Raw genomic sequence first — 21207 nt, forward strand, 5'->3', positions numbered from 1 at the left:
CCATATCTGTGTCATAGAAGAAATTGAGAAGGACCCTACTTTACTATTTTTTAAAAACAACTTATAGTATTAGAATTCATTTTTATTAAGTGTAAATCCATCTTGTCCTGTGATTTTTTTCTTTGGGAGTTCATTTATGGCTTGTTCATTTAGGGTTATTTTAGGTTTTTGTTTATTTATGGCTCAGTTTCTTTTTGTAAGATAGGGCCTATTCTATTTCCATTCAGTTAATCTAGGCAATTTATATTTTTGTAAATACTCATTCATTTAGACCATCAGCTTTATTGGCATGTAGTTGGGTTAAATAGCTCCTAACAATTGTTCTTATTTCTTCATTGACTGGAAATTCACTTTTTTCATTTTTGATATGGTTTTTCTTTTTTTCAAACATCAAGTGAGCTAAAAGCTTTTCTGCCTTATTTTTTTTTTTTTTTTAACAATTTAGTATTTCTGTGTGGTATGGTATTAGAGGTTTTTAATTTGTTGGTGTTCTAGGTTTTGTTTTGTTTTTGTTTTTGCTTGTTTGTTTTTTTGTAAAATGCCTGTTAATCTGTTCTTTCTCTCTTATTGATGTTAGTATTCAGAGATAGAAATTTTCTTCTAAGTTTTACTTTGGCTACATCCCACACATTTTGGTATGTTGCCTCATTGTTGTTATTATCTTTAATGAAATTATTGATTTATGATTGACCCACCCAACCTTTAGGATTAATTTATTTAGTTTCTAATGAATATTTAATGTGTGCTTAAAAGACCCCTTATTGAATATAATTTTTATTGCATTACAGTTTGTAAAATACTTATTAAAATTTCTGCTTTTCTGAATTTGTGAAGTTTTTATGAAGTTGTCTTACACAGCTACAAACAGGTATACTCTTTTTTTCCTCCATTCAGTATTCCCTAGCTCTATTACATCTAACTTCTAAAATTCTATTGATCTCCTTATCTTTTTTGTTTATTTTATGGTTAGGTTTGTACTGGTCTGAGAGGGGATAAATTGAAGTCTCCTACTATTATATTTTTGCTATCTATGACCTTCTTAAACTCTTTTAACTTTTCCTGGGAGAATGTAGATGCTATGCAATTTGATTCATATATGTTCAGTATTGATATTCATTGTCTATGAAACATTTTATCAAAGCATAGTTTCCCTGTTTATCTTAATTAGGTCTATTTTTACTTTTGCAAAACTCTATTTATGTGAAGTAATTTTCCCCATTCTTCCTTTCCCTTTCTCCCTCTCCCAGTGCATTTTTCTTCTCCATTCTTCTTTTGAGATCATCCATGCATAAGATCATACTTATTCTCTCTGTCTATTTAGGAGATCTTTGATAATAAAGTTCTGACATGTTTCATGTATCATCTCCCCATTTATGAAGGCAAACACCTTAACCTTTTTTAGTCCATTATGATTTCTTGCTGATATTTAGCTTTTATAATGCTTCTTTTGACACCTTTGCATGTCAAATTTTCTTCCTAGCTCTGATCTTTTCATTATTAATGCTTGCTTGGAAGTCTTCTATTTTTAAAAAAGTCCATTTTTTTCACTGTAGGATTATACTTACTTTTGCTGGGTGTGTTATTCTTGGTTATAATTCTTTATCCTTTTCCTTCAAGAATATTTTCTGCTAAATTTTCTAATTTGCCCCACACTTTAGACCACTCCTTTCTTCCCTGGATCTGTGACACGAAACTGAATAATTGGCTATAGAACTGCCAGATGGCTTCCATTTCTGTATGCATTGTTAATTCAGGGATGTCCTGGGATCTCTTCCTGCCATGGTGCCCTGGGTTAGCCTTCTTTCTGTCCCTGAGAGCTCTCCACCATCTCCTTATGTGTTGCTGGTCAGTCTTTTTCCCTACTGTCTGCAAACCTCTCTTTCTGTATCCCTAATCTTCGGTGGTCTGGAAAGATGCCTCACTTGACTTTTTCTTGGCTTTCCAGATCAGAATTTGGACCAATCTGTTTTCTAGATCGTCATGGAGAAGGAATAGGGAGAAGTCTGGTTCAATTGCTTCTTCTCACTCAGCTATTATATTTCTGCCTTAGATGCCAAACTATCCTAATGTATTGATTTTTCCTATGTCACTTCTCTGTTCAGTAAAATCTTGTCTCCTGTTGCCTCCAAGATCAACTACAGTCTCCTTCCTTGGGCAATTAAATCTCTTTACAACCTTGCTCTAACACACTTTTCCACACTTATCGTCCATTATTCCCTCAATAAATATGCAGTCTAGACAAATTGGCCTTCTTTCTTTGTCTTCTGAACTTTTCATCTCTCCCCTATGGCATGGTAGGACCATCCACCATGCCTGGATTATACTCTCTCCTTATATCATCTGCCTCTTAGAAGCTTGAGCTTTCTTCAGAACTCAGCTCAGATATGACTGCTTGGTGATCCTGTTATCTCTTCCTAAATGCTGCTGCCTTCCTCTGACGTTAACTTGTACTTGCTTGGCATATATGTTATCTGTACTTATATGTAGATGTCTTACGAGAGGTGGTATATAAGAATTTGAGAAAAAATATGGTTTGGTTATATAGTAAGTATGGCTAATAGATGGACAGCCTGAGAGCAGTACTGGTTCCAATGGAATGTGAAAAAGGTCCAGAAGAACATTTTCAACATATCTTTGGAGTAGCTGCAGGAAAATCAATCACTAGGAGCCACACAGGTTGAGAAGTCAAGACTGGTTTGTGACCTGTGTTTGGGCATATTGCTCTGTATTAGTAAGATTACAGGCCTATTGAAGTAGTATCGTAAGTATTTTCTTAATCATTGGATATGAATAGATCAAATATTGCCTGTGGAGGATTTGTAATGGCAGTTTTTAATATGAAGGATCTTCATATTCATAAAGGTTTGGTTACACTTGTAGATCTTTCTATACAGTTCCTTTTTAAAAAATGGATTCATAAGAATTCCCTTGGCATTTGACCTTGGGAATGTATTCAATTTTTCTTTCTGAATAAATGTTATATTTCCCTTCACAGTACCTGGTTATGGATTACTATGTTGGTGGGGATTTGCTTACTCTGCTCAGCAAGTTTGAAGATAGACTGCCTGAGGATATGGCTCGATTTTACTTGGCTGAGATGGTCATAGCCATTGATTCAGTGCATCAGCTACATTATGTGCACAGGTAAGGAAAAATAGCCCTGAAGATCGGGAAATTTCTTTAAGATAATGTATTATATTTATATAATATTCATGTGTTAGGGCCAAAGATCATTCTTCACCATCCTTGTGGAAATAGAGATCAGTTCTCAACAAACTCCCAAATCTGTGGGCTAAGATCATATACTAATATTGTTAGCAGAAAGAGTTATTTTAGATTTAGGTAACTTCAGTTTCATTTGTCTACTATTGACTATAAATTAGAGAAAATTTGTAAATTTTAGACTCTTAAAACTTCCTAAGTTGACTTATTTCAGTTAATATTTTTAATAGGAAAAAACATCTGAAAAAATTGTGTTTAGGATTGGTAACAAATTTGCTTATATCTATTTTTGGACATTTGCCCAAGTTTTAGGGTCATTATATTAAATAGTACCTCTCACTCATTTTTTACACCTGGATTCTGAAAGTCTATGAATGTTTAAAAAATTAATGCTTGCCTGTTCTGTAGTATAAATATGAAAAGTTGTATAAATACTCTCAGCAAGTGTTATTCCATGTAATGAGCACTATCCATTTCTTGAATGCATTAGGTTACTGGTTTATGAAATTTGTAGCTTAAAAAATATTTCACTCAAATAATTAAAATATATATAGCATTGAAATGTTAGAACATAAAATTTCAAAAAACAATTATTTTTCAATATTGGGACAGACGCTTGAAATTGGTCTGTAACTGTTTATAGAATTCTTGAGCTTCTGGTCAGATATAGAATGTCTTTGAAGTAAAACATTGCAAAATAATTGAACAAGAGGCTTACAGAAATGGTAAAATTATTTCAACCTTGTTTCTTATTTCTTAAGGAAAGACATTGACTACAGATTCCATGACACTGATAAATGCTCAGGTTCTTGGTCATAGAGGAAGCAATGGATACTTTTTTTTTCTTCTGATAAACATAAATACAACTCTGAAAACAAGGTATAGTGGATAGTTGGCCTCTGAGTCAAGAAGACCTGGGTTCAAGTCTCCTCTTTATTTCTATATTCTAAACAACTTTCCAGTGGGAGAAAATGGATACTTTCAATAGAACCATGCTCATAGAAAATGCCTATACCTCAAATAAACTTCTCTGACCTCCTTCCTCAGTGATTTCTGCCTAACAACTCATTTGACATACCACAAGAAGAATTCAACCATATATTTCTTCTTATTACCAAGGCAAATTAAAGCAGAAGTCATATTTGTATAGAATATGTTTGACATCCTACCTCAGACTCCCCCAGTTAGCTATGCCAGGTTCTTGTTATTTTTTTGGGTTAGCATTCTCTCCAAACTGTTATTCAGCAAGCCCCCTACCAGTATTTCGCTTTTTGCCAGTCAATTCATAACAAAGGTATTTTAACTAAATGCCAATGTGTATAATATAATAATATGCTATTATCTCCATAATCATTGTGTTGGCTTTTCCACAAATACATGCGTACTCAGTATGAAGAGTGTATCTTTATATGAATTTTGTAGGTAATCCATACATGATGAATACACGTGTCTGCAAGTGACAGCTCTTGCTTCTGACACTATAAAGTTACAATTGTCATCTTTTGATATCATTGTATTCTTTCTGCTCATACATATATATCCCCTTCTTTTCTCTGACAGTGCTACTGCCTTGGTATAGTCCCTTATCACCCCACTCCTGAACTGTTGCAAGAGACTTCTAATTGGTGTCTTCCTACCTCAAATCTCATCTTCCCTAGGCCTTTAGACACAAATTGATCTTTCTAAAGTACAGATCTGATCACATCTGACCTATTCAATCAACTCTAGGGGCCTCTCATTCACCTCCAAAATAAACTACAAAATCTTCTATTTTGTTTTAAAAGCATTTCGTAACCTCTCTTTTCTACATTTCTCGTCTTCTTGTACTTTACTTTCTTTCACATACTCTGTGAGCCAGTGACACTGAACCCCTTGTTGTTTCTCCCATACAGATTCTGTCTCCAAACTGAAGGTTTTCACTAGCTTTTCCCCATGCCAGAATCTCTCCAACCTCATAAATGCCTCCTACCTTCCTTTAAGTCTCAACCGAAGTCCTATTTTCTGCAAGAAGCTTTTTTCATTTCTTCTTTTATCTTGGTACTTTCCACTGAGACCATTCCCATTTTATCCTGTGTATATCTTGTTTGTACATTGTTGTTTTCATATTGTCTCCCTCATTGGACAGCAAGCTCTTTGAGAGCAGGGACTGTGGAGTGTTTGTGCCTAGCTTTCTTTGTATCCTCAGTGCTTAACACAATTCTTGGCAAATTATTAAATGTAGATACTTAATCAGTGCTCATTCACTGACTGTTCGATGTGCTCCTTGGCTGGTGTTATCCTCCTTCATTTCCTGTCAGTTATGGATCATCCCTTCCCTACAACAGAGATGACTCCACCTTTGTCCACCAATCTCATGACTGACCTCTCTGGCTGTTTTCAGGTTCACCTAATACTTTGTTTAATGATAACCATGGATGCTGTGGATAAATGAGTGAATGTTGAAGAGAGTAAGCTTCTCCACTGTGAGAGAGAGAGTGGCTACTCTTCTTCCAGTTATCCACATCAACATCCTTCTGTGCATCAGCTATAATCTTCAGCTGACTTATTGACTTGCTTGTGAATAGAACCAGAACAATATGTACAAAGAAACAATTTTGTGAAGACAACTTTGAAAGACTCAGTACTCTGATCAGCATTATGTCCAACTACAATTTTAGAGGAATAAGGGTAAAAGTACTGTCCACCTCATGACAGGCATGTAAAGGACTATGTCTAAATTATCTGTACGTTGGCATAATATGATCGTCTTGTCTTGTTAGAATATCTAGTAAACTACTTGAAGGTTGGGACTGTTGCATTTTTGTCTTTGTATCCCCAGCACACCATTCCTGGCATGTAGTAGGTATTTAATTAATGCTTGTTGATTTATTGACAAATGAAAAAAATTTACAAATTTTGCATGTGCGCACATGTGTATATGTCTTAAAGAGATATGACATATCAGAAGCAGAGTAAGGCAGAAGTAGGCTTTTTGGGAAGAGTATTAAAAGGATTAATACTATACAAATTTTTAGATTGGTAGGGTAGAAGGAGAGGTCATTCAAAATGGGAAGATTGGTTTGAGCTAAAGACACTGAAGACTAAGATGAGCAAGACATGGAAGAAAGTAAGAGTACCAGTCAGTGGCTGGAACTTGAGATGGTAAGTTGCTCTGGTTCTGTCTCCCAGATCCAAGCCAGCTGTACTACCCTTCAGGATTCCTGAATACCCAGAGGAATTTTGTGGTCTTATTGATGGCAATGACTTCAGCCTCTCCTGGGTGGTAACTGCTGCCCACACCTACCATTATTAGCCACTGGTAGCTAATATCCCAGTTGCATTTAACCTCTTACTATTGCTTAGCTTTTATAAAAGGATATTTGCTTCAAAGGTATAACAGAAAGCAATTAAAAACTTTCTCCCCAGTGCCTTGAGGGACATACTCTCTCCTAAACTACTTAAGTCTCTGGTGGGAAGAAGACTTGTAACTTAGCATAAGGAAATTTCCTACAAAGCATCCAAATTTATGTCCAAATGTGACATAACTTTTGGATGACTTCTCATTTCAGCTACTGCTGACTGGATCTTGAATATCATTTTGAAGGCCATTCCTTGCTCTATGGGGCATATAAGCTGCCCCAGACTGTGGAATGCCAGGATGCCTAGATACTCTCCTAACCTTTTACGTTCTCAAGGTCATGGTGGCTTTACTCATTTCATTAGGAACAGAAAAAAAAAATGCCAAGGTCAAGGACTGAGGTTCTTTTGCTGGGCCATATCATGTAGTTTTGTTGGGTCTTCAGAGAGGAAAAGGCCCTGTTATTTCTCCCCTTATAGCACTGTCTCTCAATAGAGGTTGAGGTTCTGAATAAAGTCATCAAATGAACTAAAAGGAAAAAGTTATAGCTGACAGACCTTTCCTGAATGACTCTGCAGCCAAAAGGCCTCCTGTTCATCATGTGGTTAGCAGACCATATTCATGAGTCTTCCATAGGCTTTCCAAGGCACTTATGTGTCATCAAAGTTGTCCTGTAATCAAGCTCCTTAGGGTCTTCCGCATGGAGAGACACCATCTGTGGCATGCTGCAAATGCACCAGCCCTCCATTACCTATATATTAGAAGTGAAGATGCTAGTAACATTAAGAATATTCTGACAGTTTGAAAATAATTTCCTTCCTAATCAACTGGCAGTTTAGAATGTATTCCCTGTCATAGATGCACTTTTTTTTTTTTTTAAATTCAAGCTTCATTGTCTGTATATCCACATTTGGCTTGCTGAATAGCAGTTTGCATCTTCAGGGTATGTGTTTTTATTCCTAATCATTGATTTGCTGAAGTGGAAAATTCTGGAGTAGACTGATTGTTCTTCAAACAACTTAGAATCATTTTGGTACGTCTAAGTCTGGTTGGTAGAAGTGCAAGCCAAAAATAAGTGGTTTTGGTAAAGTGGGTTGTAATTTGGAGTTTACACACCCACGCCCCTCACCCAACACCACTTATTTCTTAGCATGTTTACTAAACTCGGTGACAGTGTTCAAATCTACCAGCTTGCAAGCCATAAACAGTTGTAAAATTAAAATCTCAAAATCTTACTAATTATTTTTATTCTGATTAGGATGTTGTTTTCGATTATCATGTAGTTTAGTTTCTAGATGGACATAAATATAGAAGTATTTTGGAAGCTTTTTTTTTTTAACATGAAGACCTACATATTTTAGAAGAGTTGTTTTGGAACCAAATTTTACCCTTAAGATATTTTCTGAATTATCAAAAAGAAAATATTTTGATTGCTGATCCTGGTGTCTTTTCTCTGGATAAAATTAATATTGATGTACACTATGCCTCCAAAGCAAGAAGACTCTCTTGCTAGTGAATAGAAACAACTTCTTTTGTGCTTGAGTTTGTTTTTATAACTTACCGTGTATTATAGTAATTCATGCACATCTTATCTCCCCTTCTAGACTGTAAACTTCTTGAGGGTAGGGGTCATAATCTTAGTATTTAATTCTTTATCATATTAGGTGCTTTATAAAATGCTGTTGAATGAGTATTATAATAAATAAAGTGTTAAATTGATGGTAGGGAGATGCCTTAATTGAACAATAGATTAGTGTTAGTGAGCCTTCCTAAAATTATTTTGTGTGTGTATATATATATATCATATTAATTTATTCTATACTAAATATAGCATTCATGCATATTTTCATAGCATATGAAAGTGCTGTAATAAACATATAGTATTCATTTATATATGTGTATATTATTTACCCTAATAAAATTTAAGCTCCTTGAGATGGGGTATTGTTTCACTTTTGTCTTTGTATTCCCAGCATCCTGGTGTCTAAGAGGTACTTAATAAGTTTGTTGAGTAATTGATTAATGGATACCCTCCCCCAAACAAAACAAAACAAAACAAAACAACAACCTTTCTTTAAGAAAAGAAAACATTTAGATTATTTCTTGCTGCCTTGGATTGCCATTTTTCTATATAACTCCTTTACTACAAATACTTGACTACAGTAATTAATAAGGGCCATTTGTAGGATCATAGATTTAAAGCTGGAAGGGACCTTATCTTAGAGGTCATTTAATCTAACTTTATTTTATAAAAAACTGAGGCCTAGAGAGACAAAGATACCTGCCTAAATTCATACAGGTTATAACAGGCAGAGCTGGGATTTGAACCTGTGTTCTTTTGACTCTGAATCCATACTTTAAGCCTACTAAATGATCAGATGTTTACAAATTTAAGTAACCAGGTTATGTGGAAAGAATTTCTTCTCTGCCCTTTCCCATTGAAAGGGAAATCTTTTACATTTTTAGCACTAATATATTTTTCTAAATTATATATAATATATATATTCTCATATAATACTAGATAATATCCAATATGTTAAATATTGTCATTCGTCACCAATTTAACATTGATTTACAGTGCTCTGTTTGTTAGGCAGCCTTATTTTTTGTGTAACAAGATATATAGTAAGCTTTACTAATCGTTACTGACAGATTAAATATAGTACTTTTATAGTTAATATTCTTATTTTTTTCTAATTTTGCAGCACAGGAGCCTTTCATTTCCTAACAGTTCACATGTTATCTGATGTACAGTTTCAAATTCTTTTCTCTCAAAGGACATTAAGTAAATTTTAATGATACTGAAGGATTTTAAAACCCTTGGTCTATGTTATCTCATTTAATCCTCACAGAAACTCTGTGAAACAAGTACTATAGGTATTATTTTCCTTATATTACAGTTGAGGAAACTGTAACATTGTTAGCAAGCATGATCTGGATGAAGGTCCAGCAAAGGAGACGTGAAAGGGAAGAGTCAGACAGGAGAATATCCAGGAGAAGAGCAGTATCACAAAATACTAGAAAGAAGAGAGTTTCAAGAAGAAGAGGATGATTAGCACAGTCAAAAAGGATTGAGAAAAGGCTGTTAGACTTGTCAATAAACATATTATTAGTAATTTTGGAGAGATCAGTCTTGATTGAATATTGAGATCTGACACCATATTGCTGAGACTTAAAAAGAGAGTGAGAGGAAAGGATATGAAGACATCAATTGTATATGGCCTTCTTGTGGACTTTATCCAGAAAAAGGAGGAGAGAAATGGGATGCTAGCTTGTGGGGATTGACAAATTGAGTGAGGGTTTTTTAAGGATGGGGGAGAAATGACTGTGTAGGCAATAGAGAAGCAACTACCAGACAGGTAACTATTGAAGATAAATGACAGAGAAGATAGTCTTTTGGAGAAGATGGGATGAAATGGTGTCACTAATTCCTTGTAGAGAGATTTGCCTGGGTAAGAAGGACTACTTCTTCATGTGATACAAGACTGAAGGAGGACATGTAGGCAAAAAACATTTTAATGAATGTGAAATAAGGAAAAAGGAAAAAAGAGCCTCAATTTTTTCAATAAAATAGGAGACAAGACTTTCAGCTAAAAGGGTGAAGTGGATGGCGAGTAACTGTGGGAGGTTTGAAGAGGCATGAAAAAGTTTTCAAAAGCTGCTGCAATTTATTTACTTATCAAGACTATCTAGTTTTTGGTTGAGGTTAAAATGTTTATTTTATTCTTTGAGCTACTTTGACTCAGAATTAGCATATTTTGGTTATTTAAGTCTTGGGACAGGTCTTTACCTAGATAACAATCCATCATGTTTGGTTAGTATTGATATTTTTAAAAATGGTTATGAGGTAAAAGTAGTAGAGGCTGAAAGCCCACACCATGAATAAAAAGGCAGTAACAGTGTTTTGAAAAGATTTTTAAAATACCTCAACCACCACCTCCTCTTAGAGTTCCAATGGAGATAGTGCTGGACTCTTAAACCAAAAACCTTGGAAATAGTAGTGCTTCACAAACCACCTGCCCTGTTTCCATCCCAGTCCTTGCAGCCATCCCTGAGGGGAGAAATCATTTTGGTCCACTTTCACCACTACCTGCAAAAAATTCTGACCAAGTGTCTTAAAAAAACAGGTAAGCATAAGAGCCCCCAGATCATAGCTTCCAATTTACCCCACTTAATCATCACCTTAGTCCTTGTGGAGAAAGGGACAATCATTCCCGCCATCAACAGGAAAGTCAAGCCAACCTAGCTGAAGAAGCAAGGTGTCCAGACGCAGCTTGTGCCAGGCAAGTCAAACCACCATCATCACCTCAACTACCATGTACCTTTAAACTTCCCTTCATAGATATCCCAGGACCCTGACCCCAAGAGCTTTGGGAATAACAGTGTTCCAGCCCAATGCCCATAGTCATTATCCTGGAAAACTGCAGAGACTCATCATATGGCAGCTGCTCCTGCAGTGCTGCCCTCATAGCTCCTGAAGACCTAGAAAAGAGATTTTTTTACACCTGAATTCCTTGACATTGTTAAATGGTTCTGCCTTAGAAACTAATATGGTTTTTATCAGTGGAAATGACACATACAAATCTGTTTTGTTGCTGTAACTAAAGGACCATGGGACCTTCCATCCATAAACTTTAATTTATTTATTATTAAGTACCAATTATGATAAACACATAGAACAAGTGAAGCATAGAGGGGTTAGAATGATTTTTACAAAGAAAAGACTAATAAAGGTTTAAGCAAGAAAGTTGCACCTAAATTGGGTCATAAAAGAAGATAAAGACTGAAACAGGTAGAAAAGTGGAGGAATAAAAAGTCTTCTAAATTATGGAGTGGGGACTGGCCTGTGATAATTCACAAATGTATGCTGAATATAGTAAAAATAGCACAGTCAAGTTTTCTTTTAAATTAGGGAAGATTTAGCATATTAACAAAAGGGAAGAAGTCAGTTGAGAAGAAAAGATTAACACTGAAGTGATCACACAGGTGATGTCTTGACTTCTGAGTGAATTAGATTTAAGTGAGACAGAGTTGTAGAAAGTCATCAGCCTGGCTGTCTCTTCCAGAGTCATTGAAGTCCAATGGCAGGACAAAAATCAAGATCACTGCCAATGGCCTGGGATGCAGTATGATGACCGTGGCATCTTGGACGTCTGACCAAGCTCTGAGTTACTGCACAGCACCTGCTTCAGCTGATTTCATGGCTATTGGAACAAATTGTTCTCATCCACCTCTTCTGCCAGGGGAAGTCTTCATTTGTTTGTGGTAGACATCCCACTAACTGACTGATGAGTTTGAAGCCTGGTTTAACCCATCTGCTGAGATGATTTACTAGGGTATGACTACTCAGCATAAGCAAAGAAACTGAGAAGGGATGGAATCAAGGTCATAGGTTAGAAGACTTGCCTTGGGAAGGCGGTTTAAAGGAATGGAGAGCAAACAATTTGAGGAAACTCCAGTTTAGTGGTCTTTTATCTTCTCAGAAAATTCCATATTTGTTACATTTATTGAATGACTTTGGAAGATTTGCAATGTATGTTTTCAGACATATGAAATAATATTTTAAAAATTATCTCTAAAATGGTAAATGTCATACTTTTTTTTCCATGTCTTGTATTGAAGATGAATTAATAGCTATTAAGTATTTGAGGTTTAGAAAGATTCTCCAAAACTAATACACATAATCCGCATAACTAGCTCCTATATGTCTTTGAGCTCTAGTCTCCCATAATCTTGGCTATTGGACTTCACCACTTGGATCCTCTATTGGCATCTTAAGTTCATGTGGCCAAAGAAGAACTTATTATGTTGTCTCCCAGACTCATCCTTCTTCTTAACTTCTGTATTTGTGTCAAAGGCATTTCCATTTTTCTACTTAGAAACTTGGAGTCATCCTTGACTCTGAACTCTTACCAAGAGAGAAATTATGGGCCAAAGATAAAGCAACTTCAGCTGTTTCCATGTTCTAGGATGTTAAGCATCTAAAGAAGGTTGGGAAAAAAAAACAAACAAGCAAACCGAAATCCAGGAGCTGACACTCAGAGACCCTGAGCTAACTCAGTACCTCCCATACTACCAGCAGGCGGGGCTGCACTAGGAAACCCAAGGATATGACCCAGACTTACATCAGAACTCATCCGTATACCCCCATACCCACTTTCCCCTGCCCTTTTTCCAGTACCCTGTAGACCTGGTTTCAGGTGGAAGTTTCTTCAGGTCTCAGTAGCCAGATTGGTTACAGCTCTTCAGAAACAGAAACCTGCCAGTAGCTGCATCCTGGAAGCACCAGCATTGCAAATATCTGAACTGCTGGTGCCATCAGGCTTTAAATTGCTCGTGCGAGGCCAAAGAACTAAGGCAAAGAGGGTGTGAGACAGGACAACAGAATAGGACGTTTTGTATTTGGGGAACTATGCAGCACTCCAGTAAGCCTGAGGGAAGCATCTAGCTGAGGTAAGTTCAGAATGCCCAAAAGTTACTTGAAACAGAAACCTATGCTGGTGAACTGTGGATTTCCCAATGTAGGAGAATGCTGAGATCCTTTGAGATATAACCCCCAAGGAAACCACCATCGAGGGAAGGAGTCAGAAGTGAGCAATAAGGAGTATGGGGTGGGGGGGGGCAAAAAGGGAAGTGGAGAGACTAGAAGTACCCAAGATTCCAGGAAGAAAAAACTTAACAGACCATGAACATAATAAATCAACAGGAAAAACAACAACAACAAAAGGAAGTATCACCTTCAGATCTAGTAAATGAGTTCAAGCATCTGTAACTAAATACTACAAATTAAAGGAAAAAGATTCAACACTTGATGAGACTGAGGACTTTGTGGAAGTTGAGGAGAACCACAACATAATTGTTCTTGAGTCGTTTAAAAGAGAAATGAGGGAGAGAATTCTGGGAATTTGGCGGAGTAGATCAGAAAATTCGAAGTTTTCAAGATTTTCCCCCACAAATTAGATAAGGTAGCGTCTCAGGGATAATAAAGTGAAGTAAAAATAAATGAGAGTTGGGCAGAACAGGAGTCTTACTGGGATAATCAAAGAAGATCTAAAGTAAAATTCTAGGATGAGGTTTAGTTCTTGTGAAGAGTAAACATCTCCAGGCCTGGTCCACTTAAACAACAGGTGGCAGGCAAGCCCTGCGGTTAGCTGGGTTGGGGGGCTGCCTTGATTCCAGCCACAGGAAGTTTTATCCCCAGGATGGTGAGTGGAGTTCGGTGTCTGAGCCGGGGAAGATTGAGGGGACCTCTGCTGACAAGGAACACCAGACCTATGGAGACATGGCAGAGGATGAGAAGGAACCGGTACACGCCCAGTGAATGCAGAAGCAGTGGGGCAGGGATGCTGCTGGTTGTGGGCACTTGTAGGAGGCTGGAGGTCTTAGTTTGAGTTCCAGGCCAGAGGGAAGAACTGAAGGAGGATCTGAGGACAGAGGCACCCATGACTAGAGGTGTTTACAAAAACTAAGATGCTACAAATAAAAGAAATGAACAGGCAGAGGAGAAAAAAATTCAACCTTAGTGAGGTACTTTAGGAATAGAGAAGACCTTCTCATTTTCAGAGGATAGTGAAGCAAATAAATCCTCTTTTGCCCAAAAAAGTAACATCAAATGGTCACCTGCCCAAAAAGAATTCATAAAAGAACTTAAAAAAGACTGAAAATCAAATGAGAGAGATTGAGGAAAAAACTAAAAAAAAAAAAAATAAGAATAAGAATAATCCAAGAAAAACAAGAAGATTATAAAAAGAAAGTCAACCAATTAGAAAAGGAGAATCAGAATCTCAAGGAAGAAAATGACACCTTGAAAACTAGAATTGGTCAAGGGAAAGCCAGTGAAATCATAAGAGATCAAGCAATAATAAAACAAAATATAAAGAATAAAAAAAAATAGAAGAGAATGTGAAACATTGCATAAGAAAAACAACTAAACAACTGGATAACAGATCAAGAAGACAAAACATAAGCATAATCAGACTACCTGAAAGCTATGACCAAAAAAATAAATCTTGATACAATAATACAAGAAATAACTAAAGAGAATTGTTCTGAAGCTTTAAAACAAGAGGGGAAACTAGAAACAGAAAAAAAAATCCACCAGTCACCACCTGAAGGAGATCCTATGAGGAAAATCCATAGGAATATTATTGTCAAATCCCGAAACCATAAGCAACAAGAAAAAAACAATTTGAATATGGCTGACACAGAATCACACAAGACCTAGCAGTGGTGACACTAAAAGACTGTGGGTCTTGGAACACTATATTGAAGAGCAAAAGAATTGGGCAGAAGTTGTTTCCTTTTTTTTTTTTTAATTTTTAGGCAATTGGGGTTAAGTGACTTGCCCAGGGTCACACAGCTAGTAAGTGTCAAGTGTTTGGTCTGCGGCCAGATTTGAACTCAGGTCCTCCTGACTTCAGGGCCAGTGCTCTATCCACTGCGCCACCCAGCTGCCTCAATTGTTTCCTCTTTAAAAGGTTTTGTATTCTCAACACAGCTGTCTTTGTAGTTTAGAAACTCCAAAAAGACATACTTTTAGTAATAGAAATTTTACTGATTGTTCAGTTGTTTCAGTCTTGTCTGACTCTTTGTGATATGATTTTGGGCAAAGATTTCTTGGCAAATAATTTCTTGGCAAAGACACTAGAGTGGTTTGCCATTTCCTTCACCAGTTCCATTTTACAAATGAGGAACTGAGGCAAATAGAGTTAAGTGACTTACCCAGGGTCACCTAGCTAGTGTCTGAGGCCAGTTTTGAACCCGAGAAGATGAGTCTTCCTAATTGCAAGCCTAGTGCTCTGTCACCTACGCCACCTAGGAATTTTACTGATAGAACTTGCAATATAAACTACAAAGAAATTCATATGGTTGTTAAGGAAAAGGAGGTTTTCCTATACTTATTTTGATCTCTAGTCAATAATACTTATTCTTTTATCCCTATTATTATATCCTACTTTTCATTCTTTCAATATGTTTTTCTCTCAACAAGTAGTCCGCTTTCAGTCTAAAAACAAGCAAACATATAACATTCAAAAGTCTTTTTTTCTCAGAATCATAGATTTGTACTCTGGTTTATATTTTGGTAGCCTTTCTGACTATCCCTCATGCCTGAAATATATTGCCTCCTCACTTACGTTATATATAATACAGAGCTGTCTTCAGAACTCTCTTCAAGTGCCTATCCTGCTACTCTCAGTTGTTAGGACCCTCCTCCACGAAATTATTTTGTATATGTTTTGGATTTCATTTTCAGCATATATTTTGTTTTTCCATACCCCACTTTAATGTAAGCATCTTGAGAGTAAGGCCTGTTTCTTTTTTGTTTCTATCTCCAATAGTTAGGAAAATACCCTGCACGCAGTAGGTTCTTATTAAATGCTTGTTGAATAAATGAAGACCGTAGGGGGGTGTGTGTGTGTGTGTGTGTGTGTGTGTGTGTGTGTGTGTGTTTGTGTGTGTGTGTGTGTGTTTGTGTTTGTGTGTATGAGTGAGACCTTGACTTGATATAAGTAATCAGTATAGGAAGGAGTGTGACAGTTTTATTCTTAGAGATGTAAATAACTTGTATAAAGTGTGTTACAAATTATATTGGTTGGTTCATTGTTTTTATCAGCCTCATGGTTGGCATGATACCCACTAAACTTCAGAAGAAAGAGACAATCATGACATAGCAGAGCCTGGTACAGTTAAAGAACTACAAAGTAATCCTTTTTTAAAACATTTTTTAAATTCTGAAATTAAATAGTCCCAAAAAGGACATTTTCACACCCACCTCAGAACACAGAAAAGATTCTGAATAAAACCATGAATCTCTAGTTCACACTGCTTGCCTTTTAAAAAAAAAAAAAAAAAAGGAAGGAAAAAAGGATGTAATAGATTCTACCTGACAGTTTTGAAACTGCCATGCTTGTCTATACTTCTTTCGGAACTTCTTTTTGTTCTTTCTTTATTTTTTTTAATGACTTTTCTTTTGTCATAACAGTTTTGAAATTTTCCTATCTCACATGTACCCAGAATTGACTGAGTGGAGAAAAAGAGAAGAAAAAAGAAATATCCGTGTAACAAATTAGACAGTTAAATTAGTTAATTAGCATAGCAAATTAGCAGCACAAGGGTCTGTTTCTATTTGAGTTTGATAAAATTACTCTGGGTACCCCAGGCTGCTGGGTCAGCTCTTTTCAGAGTCCTGGAGACAGTAGATGGTCCAATGGATAGACTACTGGCCCTAGAGTAAGGAAAATCGGAGATCAAATGCAACCTGAGAGACCTATTACCTATGTGACTTTAAGCATGTTATTTAACTTCTATCTGTCTCAGTTTCCTCAACACTGAAATGGAGATAATAATAGATCCTACCTCATAGGATTGATGACGATCAAATGTAATAAAATTTGTATTGTTTACCACAGTATGTGGTACATGGAAGTTGTTTAATAAATGTCTGTCATTTTCCCAGTCTGGTTTTTCAAGGAGTCCTGAAACTTCTGGCTTATTCCTGGGCTGCTCTGAGAAATCTGTTCTGCTGGCCTAGCTCTGTTCTCAGCCTGGGCCTGCATCTTTTATCCTCTCTGAGTGACTCTGCAGTGCTGCCTATTTCAGGGTCCAAGGCGCTGAGTATGTGATCCTAGCCCACCCATATTCCATTATTTCTGGTCTGGTCCCTTGCCTAGGGGTTTAATTTGTGATCTTGGGCTAGGAAGACAGCACACTGTTGCTTCTCCTTGGATTTCCTAATCACTACTCAATCAGGCAGTCTTCTTAAATCTTTGTGAAACTAGTTGTGACAGGAGTTAATCTGTTCCTGTTAATCTATTCCTGCTGTGCCTTTTTTTTTGCTGGCTCTCTTAAGGTACGTTTTGAGTAGTCTTTGATATCCTCTTTAATTCCAAGATCTGTGAAAGTCACAACATATCTTCTGTTTTTATGAAAGTTGTTTTGCTCCATTAGGTGATCATATAGTGTAAAATTTTATATCCATATTATAGAGGCAAAAATACTAAAGTATTTCCATGATTCATGATCTTATTGATGTCAGTACACCTTTATTAGTGTGATCAAAACCCATCCATATGTTCTTATCTTATGTAACTCTTGTTGATGGCTTCCAGAAATTCTTCACAGGAGTCCTACCCAAAATGTTTGGAGCGATTTTTTAGGTCACTTTCTCTTCTTGAAAAAACAAAACAAAACAAAACCTTTAATTGGTATATTTTATTTTGAGATCACCTACATTTTTCTTTATATTTCTATTCCTTTACCTCTCTGTGAGTGCAGTTCTTTACAAGAAAAAAATACAAAAGAGTAATAAAAACATTTCAGTAAAATTAACCTACATATTGAAAAAGCCTGCTATTACATATTCAGTGTTGTGCACTCGTGGGCACCCCCCCCCCCCCACCTCTGTAAGAGTAAGAAGTAAGAGGTACTTTCTCGTTTTTCTTATTTGGAACCATACTTGGTCAATGTAATTTTGCAGCATTCACTTCCGTTTGTTTTCCTGCTTCTTTCCATTTACACTGTTGTATTTATATATATTAGTTTCCTAGTTTTATTTATTTCATTTTGTATCAGTTCATTTAAGTCTTCCCATGCTTCTATCCATTCAAAATATTCAGCTTTTCTTAGAGCAGGGTAGTATTCCATTAAATTAATGTACCACACAACTTACTCAGCCATTCTCCAATCATTCTATCTTTACTTGTTTCCATTTCTTTACTACTACCAGAAATTCTATTTGCTATAAATATTTTGCCATTGATCTCCTTGTGGCAAGTACTTAGCAGCAGAATCTTTTGATCACAGGGTGTGGACTTTTTAGTCATTTTCTTCAGACAATTGCACATTCCTTTCCAAAATGTTTGGGACCAATCCATGCCTCCACTAACATTGCATTAGGGTACCTGTTTTTACCCCAGATCTGTAATCTTTTTTCATCTTTGTCGGTAGGGGTGTGAGGTGAAACCATATCATCATTCTTATTTGCATTTCTTTTATTAGTGCTTTGGAGTGTTCTTTTATATGGCTGTTAGTGGTTTGTCATCTTTCTTTTGAAAACTTTATATCCTTTGAGAACAGTTAATCTATTTGGAAATGGCTTTTGTTTTTATATATTTAGATTAATTGTGTTTATATCTTGGATATCAGACCCTTATCAGGGATATTTAATCCAAATTTATTTCCTTCCTTTCCTATCCTCATTGCATTAATTTTTTTTGTGGAAAAAATTTTCTGTTCCATGTGATTGAAATTACTTGCTTTTATAATTGTCTCCAACTCATGTGGCAAAGAATTCACTTGTTAGCCATAGTTGTAACAAGTACTGGATATGATTTTTTTATGGTTTGATCTTTAATGTTCTGGTCATTTCCCTGTTTTATCTGTTCTACTGATCTACTTTTATATTTTTTTAAGCAGGTCCAAATAGTTTTAATGCTTATTGTTTTGTAATGTAGTTTAATATCTGGAAGTGCAATATATATACTATTATCCCTTGTATTTTTCGCATGTTAAGGCCTTCTTTTCCAGTAATATATTGCTTTGATGATTTTTTTTTTTTTTAGGCAATTGGGGTTAAGTGACTTGCCCAGGGTCACACAGCTAGTAAGTGTCAAGTGTTTGGTCTGAGGCAAGATTTGAACTCAGGTCCTCCTGACTTCAGGGCTGCTGCTATATCCACTGCGCCACCTAGCTGCCCCTGATGATATCTTTTAAACCACATTATTTCATTGTAAGTTATATATTGCAGCTTGCATATGCCCCCACCGCATTACCTCTTTGTTGTCTTATAGGTGACCCGCAATTTTACTTCTTCAGGGATTTGGATATTCTGTGACTTGCAGTATTACTGCTGCTAATCTTCAAAGTTATCTTTGTTGTGTCTTTCTGCACAGTAGATACATTGTTGAAGGAGAGTCTTTATGGAAATATTTTACTCTATTAAAGCAAATGCTTTAAAATATAATTAACAAATAACAAACTTTGTGGAATCATGAATGAAGCTTTTATTCAGTTGTATAATAGAAATAACTTGTCAGATGACAAAAGTCTCCTTGGTCCCTTTTAATCATGCCTATGCTCTATATATGTTTAACTTCTCTGGATAGTTTTTCCAGGATAAAAAGTAGTCGGAGCAGTCATAATAATAAATTTTTCCTCTAACTCTTCTCCATCTTACTGCCTTTAGATAATCTTGCAATCTGATATGACGGCTTTGAAATTATATTCCTCCTCCTGGTTCTCCAATATTTTAATGGCCTTTCTCACCTTCTACTTCTCCATCTCTCTTACTGGATATACATCCATGTAATGCCTACTAACCATAGGCATCTCCCAAGGCTGTGTCTTGGGTGATCTCTTCTCCCTCCACGTGATTTTTCTTGGTGATCTCATCAGCTCCCATGATAATGAAATATAAATATCATCTCTGTGAAAATGATTCTTAGATTTGTATATCCAGTCCTGACCTCTCTCCTGACCTCCAGGCTCATCTCCAATTGCCTATTAGACCTTTTGAATTGGATGCCTTGTAAACATTTAAAACTCAGTATGTCCAAAACTAAACTCATTATCTTGTTTCCCCAAAGCCCTCTCCTCTTCCTAACTTGCCTGTTACACTCAAAGATACCACTATTCTCCCACCCAGGCCCCGAGGCTTGCAACTGAAGTATCATCCTGAATTCCTCACTCTCTCTCTCTTACTACCCATATTTAGTTATTTCTCTTGCATACAGCCCCTTTTCTTTTCTGACACATCTGCACCCTGATGCAGGGCATCACCTCACATTTAGACCATTGCAGTGATGACAGAGGGGAGGAAACAAGCATTTATCAACCTGCTGTGGGTCAGGCACTGTGCTAAATGCTTTAATAATTATGATCTCTTTTGATTCTCACAGCAGCCACAGGAAGTAGGGGTTTCCTCATTTTACAATTGAGGAAACTGAAGCAGACAGAAATTAAGTGACTTGCTTAAGGCCACACAGCTCATAAAGTGTCTGAGGTGGAACATGAAATCAGGTCTTCCTGATTCCTGGCCCAGTGCTTTAACTTATGTGCCACCTCACTGCCTTCTGATTGTTTTCCCAGAATCAAGTTTGTTCCAAGAAGGTGACTCCCATTCATACGTAAAAAATCATTCATGATTCCTTGAAAGATAACTATTTGTCTAGTACTTACATCCTTTATAACCGTTCGCCTTCCTACTTTTTTGGTTGTCTTATATTTTATTCCTCCATATACTTTATGATCTAGTCATATTAGCTTACCTAATATTCCTGGCAAATGATGCCCCATTCCCATCTCCATGTTTGCACAAAGGAGACATAGCACTCCCCCAGGCTAGTAATTCTCTCCCATATCACCTCTGCCTCCTAGAATCTGTTTCTTCAAGCTTCATCTTGAACATCACCATCTATAGGAGTCTTTTCTCATTACCTTTAGCTGCAGCCTTTCTAAGGTGGTTGTTACCTTCTGTGTTGTCTGCATTTTTCTCGTCTGTACCTATTTATTTAAATGTTATCTTCCCCATTATCACATAAGGATTAGATTACAAAGATTGGATGTAAGTTCCTTGAAGGCAGAGATGGTTTTTATCTTTCTTTGTATCTCCTGCACTTAGCATTGAGTTTGGCACAGAGTATACACTTAAT

At 36.4% G+C, this 21207-nt stretch overlaps 1 protein-coding gene across 2 annotated transcripts in view; it reads left to right on the forward strand.

Annotated features, from left to right (window-relative positions):
- Window positions 1-21207, forward strand: part of LOC114049604 (serine/threonine-protein kinase MRCK alpha) — a 410500-nt gene that overhangs the window by 171386 nt on the left and 217907 nt on the right. For both annotated transcript variants that reach the window (XM_027870863.1, XM_027870864.1), the window contains exon 5: window positions 2996-3144. In XM_027870863.1, the coding sequence (XP_027726664.1) occupies window positions 2996-3144 (149 nt within the window). The remainder of the gene's footprint in view (window positions 1-2995; window positions 3145-21207) is intronic.

This window comes from Vombatus ursinus, unplaced genomic scaffold (assembly GCF_900497805.2).
Source record: "Vombatus ursinus unplaced genomic scaffold, bare-nosed wombat genome assembly UNPS02014798.1, whole genome shotgun sequence".
In the NCBI taxonomy this organism is placed as follows: Eukaryota; Metazoa; Chordata; class Mammalia; order Diprotodontia; family Vombatidae; genus Vombatus; species Vombatus ursinus.